The sequence below is a fragment of the Microtus ochrogaster genome, chromosome 6, assembly GCF_000317375.1.
Source record: "Microtus ochrogaster isolate Prairie Vole_2 chromosome 6, MicOch1.0, whole genome shotgun sequence".
Taxonomy (NCBI): domain Eukaryota; kingdom Metazoa; phylum Chordata; class Mammalia; order Rodentia; family Cricetidae; genus Microtus; species Microtus ochrogaster.
The window spans coordinates 68,992,627-69,000,958 of record NC_022013.1 but is presented as its reverse complement, the minus strand read 5'-3'; the positions used below and the strand labels follow the sequence as shown (position 1 = coordinate 69,000,958).

At 41.8% G+C, this 8,332-nt stretch overlaps 1 protein-coding gene across 1 annotated transcript in view; it reads left to right on the top strand.

The window, feature by feature from the left end:
- Positions 1-425: 425 nt before the first annotated feature.
- Atf6 (activating transcription factor 6) overlaps positions 426-8,332 on the top strand; it is a 167,485-nt gene continuing 159,578 nt past the window's right edge. The window contains exons 1-2 of the mRNA XM_013346933.1: positions 426-493; positions 1,344-1,537. Of these exons, the coding sequence (XP_013202387.1) occupies positions 426-493; positions 1,344-1,537 (262 nt within the window). The remainder of the gene's footprint in view (positions 494-1,343; positions 1,538-8,332) is intronic.

The following is an 8,332-nucleotide window of genomic DNA, read 5'->3' as shown; positions in this document are numbered from 1 at the left end:
ATATACTCTGAGAAAAATTTATATTTAAGTGAAAAATTTTAATATTTGTTTACTTAATGACAGGTATCCAAATGTTTATATCGTAATTGCCCAGACTTTCTGAATAAGATAACTTGATAAAAGTTAAATTTTATAAAAGTTAAAAACTGAAAAGTTGAAGTTCAAGCGTGAACTTCAACTTTCCTTAAAGACCATGGTGCTTGGTAGGTAGAGAAATAGAGAAAACTCGATTTTATTTTAGTTTGTATGTCAATGAATTTGAAGCGCAAGAATGAAAGTATTATAAATTTCATGGTAAACAAAGAATGTATCATTCCAATGATGGAAGGAATGGCATTTATTGTATGAGGACTTTAAAACTGTGTGTGTGTGTGCGCGTGCGTGTGCGAGCGCCAGCGCGCCCGTGCGGCGCATTGCACGTGTCTATGCGGGTGCGCTCCGCTCGCACCGGACTTCACGAATTCGGAGCGGGCTTCCCCGCATTCAGCAATCGGTAGTAACATCAGCCACGAGGAGCTCGGAGGATTCTGGGAAGCTTTTCTGTTTTGTTTGTAACCATGGGAAAAATTCCACTCGGTCCTAGAGGGATCCGAGTTCATTCACCGATTCGTTTTAAAAGTCACCGGCTACTGAAATTGAGTAAAACTGAAAAAGAAACAAAAGTCCGTCTTGAAACTATTTTTTTTTCAAACACGTTTACATTTTCAGTTGGAATTCATGATGCGTATGGTTTTCTTCTAAAACTATTTAGAATCTTGAAGTGTTAGTAATAAAAGATTGACAAGTTATTGCGAGTTTTAGAAATTCTTCAGGAGGCAAGTGTGGACATGAGAGTTTATCTTATATATTTTCTTTGTTTAAATTTGTTTGAAGGCGGACTTTCCACAAGTTTGATAGGTGAGAATGTTTTCCTCCGATTGCCTGTAAAGAATCAGTTCTAACAAACGTGGAAAATTCATTGTGTTCGTCTGTATGTACTGTGTACATGGAAATTTTTTACAGCGAAAGAAAAACATTCACAAAAACAGAATCAGATTTGCTGCCAATTTCTAATTTTGTTCTGAGATATCTACATCGTAGTATCAAGCAAATTAAAGAGCAAACTGCTACGGTCAGGAGACTTTTCAGTTTTAATATTATCAACAAATTAAACTGAAGTAGTTAAATCTGCGTGCTCTCTGCCCATTTTTAAAAAAGAAAGAAAGAAGAATGACAAAAAACCTCACAAAGGGACAGAACGTGCTGAAATCGTCCCCAGGGAAATATTTACTCACAGGTCAGCTTGGCTTTAACGCTGACGTCTCCTTAGCTTTTGCTACAAGTGCCGGTGTGCGGTGAGATAGTTTGCCTCCGCTCGGCCACCGTCCGTCAGCCCTCAGCATATTTTGTCCGCCGGCCGCCGCCGTTTCGGATTACTCACCGACCGGAGTTCGGAGGTACAGAGAGGTATCTGTTTCGCCGAAGCTGGCTGGTGTGGCCGGCACCATGGAGTCGCCTTTTAGTCCGGGATTTCCTCACCGACCAGAGGAAGACTGGGGTGAGTGGATCTGCGAATGTACCCGGGCTCGCTCGGGCCCCGTTGCGGGGGTTTTCTCCCGGTTTTCGCCCGGCGGCGGTGACAGGTGGGGACGAACCTTGCCCAGGGAGCGAGGCCACGGACTGGGGGCTCGTGGAAGGGACTGGCAGAACCACTGGGCTTCTGTCCTGGCCGCAGCGACATGGAAGTGATGTTCGAATCGGGGAAATCGCTGTAGTTTTTCAGCGTGTGTTCCTGGTGGAAATACCAGGTGATCTTGAGGGACCAGAACTCAGCAGGATGACTCTGCCTGCTGCTCCAGGCAATTTTCTCAGACTGTGGGATGTGATCGGGAGTGAAATGTGTGTGTGTGTGTGTGTGTGTGTGTGTGTATGTGTGTGTGTACGCGCATGTGTGCACTGCACGTGCGCGTTACATGTTTGAGAAAATATGGTTGAAATACACACAGAAAAGAAAATCCTTATCTCTCCGCTGTCATGGTTGATTTAAGGCATATATCCAAATTGGCAAAGAAGCAAAGGTCCCAATCACCTGACCCGTGTCCCTGATTACTAGATCTACCATAAACTGATGTAATCCTGACTGCTGTTTAAACAGCTCTGAAATCTCTTGTTAGATCTTGCTTGGTTTTGGTGTTCAGGAAGGATGGGATGGAGAATTGACACCGGACAAGTGTTGTCATCTGAATCCTTAGAGGAACCCGATATTCTTCTTTTGATTACGAGACAGGGATCCAACATGAAGGTACCTCGGTGGATCCTGTAGTTAGACTGCACCGTTCTTCAGCGTTGTGATTTTGGGGTGTTATTTTCCTGGGGCCAGACCAACATTCCACCACACGAGTGGACTCTCAGCTAGAATGGATTGAACACCCTAGTTTAATTTTCCAGTGGCACATGTGTTCTACAATTACGATCTATGAGAGAGATTTATTTTAAATTATGGAAAAAAAACTGTAGGGGTACATTCTCCAGTGCGTTTCCCCAGCTAAATGTTTTGTTATAGTAACATTAGCCACTTGCTGAGGGCCTTGTTTTTGTCAGCTATCCCACTAAGCACGCTACGTGTGTTATTGGTGGCCACAGCAGTCCAAGGTCCTGCCGTCCTTTAGATGCTGAAACTGGGGCTGACAGAATTAATTTGCACTCAGTCCTAGAGAGGCGTTGAGTGGTAAAAGTAGGATTAGAACCGAGGCCGTCTAACTCCAAGGTCTGTGCCTCTGGTTTTTCACTCTGTAACATTTTCCTAGCTTTTTTTCTAAAGGTGGATTTTTTTTTCCTAATGCTTCTTTCTGATTTTAACAAGTCTGCTTCAGTTATAGTTGTGGTTTGTTTTCTCAGCCATTTGACCTTCATATTTTCATGGCATTTCTTAAACTGTAGCACGAAGCACTTTCTGAGAGCATTGTTTTGTCTTGTTTTCTGACTCTCGGCTGCGTTTTCCTAACTCCTAGACTTGATTCTTGAATGGAACACTCAGTTCTCTGTAGTCAGTTGACTGACTCCATTCTCGGGTATCCTGCCCCATTTCTCCTTGAGTACGCTCTTTCCCTGTTGTGTTTTAGGTTTCTTTTTTCAGACTGTTGACAATTATCTCTTGGATGAGTACTTTTTTTCCCCTTAGGTGTTCAGTAGGCAGGAAAGATTTTGCAGGCATTAGGCACTACTGTCTACTAGGATTTCTCAATAGAATAATGGATTCTTTGGGAGTTGCTGTTTTGGATGTTTAATTATTTTACTGATGTATTGATGTTTTAAAAACATTCTTAGCAACTGCCCTGTTAAAATTTAAAAATTAGATTTTATAATTAGTATTTCTTATGATTCACAGCTTGAACAATTTGAAGGACATTATCTCAGCACAGGATATGATGGGATGTGCTTCTATTCATTTATTTTCTAAGTGTGATTAATGAACTTTAGAGCCGACATCTGCAGATGTATTTTGGAAAGGTCCACAAGGCACTTGTTTTGGGCATCACTATCATGTGGCCTGGGTTGCAGCTGCTCTGCCGTGGTGAAAAAGCAGCCATAGGCGGTGCAGATAAGTGAGACTGGCTGTGTTCCCATAAAAGCCTATGGAGACTGAAATTTGCATTTCACATAGATGTATTCATTATTTCTCTACTTATTTACTTAGAGTCTTTTAAAAGCGTGTAGCTCAGGCTGTCCTCATGCTTCGGATATTCCTGCCTTAGCCTTCTGAATGCTGGGATTATAGGCATACAGTACCATACCCGGCTCCCATTATGGCTGTTGTTGTTAGGTCTTTTGAGACAAGGTCTTGCTATACAGCCCAGGGTGGCCTGCAACTTTCATAAGTCTCCTGCCTCTGGCTCCCCAGTTATATCTAGTGTATTACTTAATGTCTTTGTTAAATGCAGCTTAGATTTTTAGAGTGATCTTGCTGATAGGACATGTAATTCCGTAGATGCCCCCTCTCCTCTCTACAGTTCCCTCTACTGGTATCATCTTACATTACTATGCTGGTCAGTTGGTTGTTTTTGTTTGTTTGTTAATTTGACACAAGCTAGAATTATCCGGGAAGAGAGGATCTCTATTGAGAAAATTCTTCCATTAGATTGTCATGTAGGCAGGTCTGTGGATATTTTTTTTCCTTCTTAATGATTGATGTGGGAGAGCCTAGCCCGCTGTGGGTGGTGCCAACCCTCGGCAGGTGGTTTTGGGGTTTTGGGGTGCATAAGAAAGCAGGCTGAGCAAGACAGGGGGAACATCATTCATCTATGACTTTGGCTTCAGTTCCTGTTTCTAGGTTTCTTCCTTTAGTTCCTGCCCTGACTTCCCTTCATGTAGACAGTGATTGGAACATGTAAGCCAAATAAACCCTTTCCTCCTCAAGTTGCTTTTGGTCGTGGTGTTTCATCACAGCAATGGAAGGCAAACTGAAGCAATTAGTGTGGGACTTTGTTCAGATGGACGAACTATGTTGATCAGTTTTTTTCTTTTCTTTTCTTTTCTTTCTTTTTTTTTTTGAGACGGGGTCTCCAACTTGGCCTGGAACATTTGATGTAACCCAAGCTTGCCTTGCATTCTTAATGCTCTTGTCTCAGCTTTGCAAATACTGGACTTATAGGCATGAGCCACCATGACTGGCTTGGTACGTTAGTATTAAGTGAAGGATGAACATTATAGGTGTTTTGACAAGCACAATGCCATGGGCCATCATTACAGTGTTGTGCAGAGTAGGGTGAGAGCGTCTCTCTTGCACATTCCCTGTGCTCCATCCACTCATCCGTCCTTCCTTCCACCTGAGTCGTCCCACACCCCATAATAGATCTTTTCTCTGTCTGCACAGTTTTGCTTTTGTTGTATAGTTGGAACCATGCAGTATGGAGCCTTTTCAAATTGGCTTCTTTACTTAGTAGTGTGCATTTGAAGTGCCTCTGTGTCGTTCTGTGCCTCGATGGCATATTTCTATATTATAATTTATGAATATCATTTCTTATATTTAGCAAATAGTGCTAAATATAAAGGTTTTGATAAATGTTTAATGACACTGATCTGTCATTACAGTATTCTACATGCTGTGGAGGATGCTAGCATGCTCAGGTTTGGATGCCAGTCCTCTTTCCTTGGCTTGTAGATGACTGCCTTCTTGCTGTGTCCTCACATGGTGTTGGAGGAAAGCATTATTCTCTTCTTCCAGATTCATTTAGCCTTAGTAATCTCTTCAAGACCCTGCGTCAGATATAGCCATCTTGGGGATTATAGTGCCCATATGAATTTTTGGAGGACATAATTCAGTTTAGAGTACACAGTTTGTGTGTCTGTTTACACGTTGATATTGTGGTTGCTTCTGATTTTTGGCAGTTAGACATGAAGGTGCTCTAAACGTCTGTGTGTGGGTTTTTGTGTTGATGTTAGTTTTCATATCATCTGGACTGATCCAAAGGAGCTCAATTACTGGATCATATTATAATTTGGTTTATAAGAAACCACCAAGCTTGTACCATTTTGTGTCTCCACCAGCAATGAGTGAATGTTTCTGTTTGATGGTGTTTGCTGTTGCCAGTACTTTGAGTTTAGCCATTTTAACAGGTGTGTGGCAGTCCTTGTTTTAATTTGCAGTTTTCTAATGTTACATGGTGTTGAGCATCTTTCCTGGCTAGTTTACAATCTTAACTTTCCTCTGCTTTCTTCCTCTCTCCCTCTTGCTTGAACTTTTCAAAAGTCTCTCTCTCTCTCCCTTTTTTTTTTTAAAGCCACTTGAGATGTGTGTCAAGATGAGAAGCTTCCTGCTGCTGCGGTTTCTCTCATGGCTTTAGTATCTTCTTTGAAGCTTCTCTTCCTTCCTTTTCTTGTACTAACCAAAGTGTGACACTCTGCTGATGACACAGCTTTCCCCAAAGTTCTGGTGAAAGCCTTCTGCACCCGGCACCGCAGAATATAGCAGAATATAGCAGTTGCCTTTTTTTTTTGTCCTTGTCTGCCATTTCTAGGACATGCTCCTTTCCTCCACAAGCATTGTCTAGGTGTCAGTCTTATCTTGTCACAGTATACAGTCTTCCACCTCTTCCTGTTGCAGAGACCTGCTGATTCTTTCATCACTTTCACTGGGAAATGCAGCCACTAACTTACTGGTGCTTTCTCTGACATTGCCTGCTAGGATTTTTGGCTATTTCAGTAGCTCGGCCAATCCATCCCCTGCCTAATTACTGATGATTGTTCCCTAAAGCTTCTCTCTGAAGCCTCTGGCACCTCCTCTTTCATGCTCTGAATCAGAACTTCAGTCCTTTCCTCATTTCCCCCATCACAGATGCTGAAGTTGGCTTCTTGTTCCTAGATTGAATCCGACCTTCTCTGTGTGTTTCAGATCGCCATGCTTTATTAAAAGTTGCTCAAGCTATTTTCCTGGTGCGTATAGCATTTCTCCCATCTCTTAGAAAAGAAACATGTAGTGATTTCACTTCTTCTATTGGAGGGGGGACAGTGCCAAAGTCTCCTTAGTTGTTACTTCCCTTTGTGCTGTTTCTGCATTTCTCCTTTTCCCTTCTTTTTTTGTAAATAGAGAAATTTCTTAAAAGTCCATGTTCAGGGGTAACCCCAACTTTTTCTTCTTTTTTGGCTATGTTTATTTATTTGTGTGTGTGTGGGTGGTCTGCATGCCAAGGCACAGGTGTGGAGGTCAGAAGATTACTTTGGGAATTGGTTCTTTATTTGTATCATGTGGGTCCTGGGGATCAAACTTAGAAAGTCAAGCTTGGCAGCAAGCACCTTTACTTACTGAGCCATCTTGTGACCCCACCTTCCATCATATTGAAAATAATAAGACTCTGATCAGGCCAAGATGAAGTAAAATGCGAGATCACTGTGGAGGAGTAAACAAGTATGTGGTCAGGGCAGAGGGAGGTTGAAAAGCTCACTAAGAAAGCTAACAACCGTAGCTGCTATTGTTGAGGGATGTCTAAATATTGGGAGTGTGAAATTGGTGAAGGACATAGGAATAGGCAGTTAATTTTAATACTCTACCGTGATTTGTGCCCTTCGTTTCTCATGGAGTCTAATGAAACAGTCTATACGTATAGAAGTCTATGTCTTCATTTTTTTAAACCACAGAAGCTGAAAGAAAGGTCAGTACACTGATACCCGCATTTCCCTTATGCACTGACTGTTAAAATCCCGCCCCACTTACTGTGTCCCTTATTACCCACACTTCCCCTCGTCCACCACCTGAAACACGAACATGTGGAAGGAAACTCCTAAATACGTGACCAGGTATTTCTTAAGAACAGGATGTTTATTTAAAAAAAAACCATGAATGCATGACAACATTTATAGTTCTAAGCCAGATCACAAGGTTCCTTCTTACCTTGAATTAACTGTGGCCACCAACCACTTACAACAGGAACTTGTTTTGAGAAGTGTGCTATGTGCCCATCATAGTGTGGTGTGTGCTTACAAAACCTGGATTGTAAGGTCACTTTACACTTACATTGTATGATACACATGTGCACATATAATACACACATAAATGCTGTCTGAGATTAAGTAAAATACAAGAGCAAATGATGCAATTAAGACACAGTAGATTTAAGAGATATGATATGTCTACCAGTGTAACCTGGCTCACAGTTTTACTGTAACTTTTTTATAAGTAGAGGGAGCATAGTATTAAACTAAGGGTAAGGGAATGTACTGTAGCAAACTCGACATTAGTAACGTAGTTGTTGGTTGTCATTATCAAGAATTACGTGTGTGCTATCCACAGTTGTATGCTTTATGAGCTTCACAATAGTTCTTTACATGTCACCACCACAAACACTTGAGCATGCATCTCCATAAGACACCGACAGCCCTGGTTTTTCCAGGTGATGGGATTTTTTAGTTCTGTTCTAACTTTTTGGGACTGTCTTTATATATTGTTGATCATATTTGTTTTCAATATCCCTTTTAAAAGATTTTTTTTGTTGTTGTTTTAGTTTTGCTTTTTAAATAGACTCTTACGGCCTATGTAGCTAAGGATGGAGGATGACTTTGAACTCATGTCCTCTTGCCTCTGTCTGCCAGGTGCTGGGATCCTAGGATCTGTGCTCGCTTTCTGCATCTGCATTTTTTTTTGCAGATGGAGTTACATCTCTAACCCTTCAGCAGGCTCAGCAGGGTCTTCCTTTTCGTTTTTTCTTTAAGACAGGATTTCTCTGTATAGCTCTGGCTGTCCTGGAATTCGCTGTGTAGACCAGGCTGGCCTCAGATTGAGAGATCCACCTGCTTCTGCCTCCAAATTCTGGGATTAAAGGCGTGCACTGCCTGGCCAGGGTCTTGTTATGTAACCAGG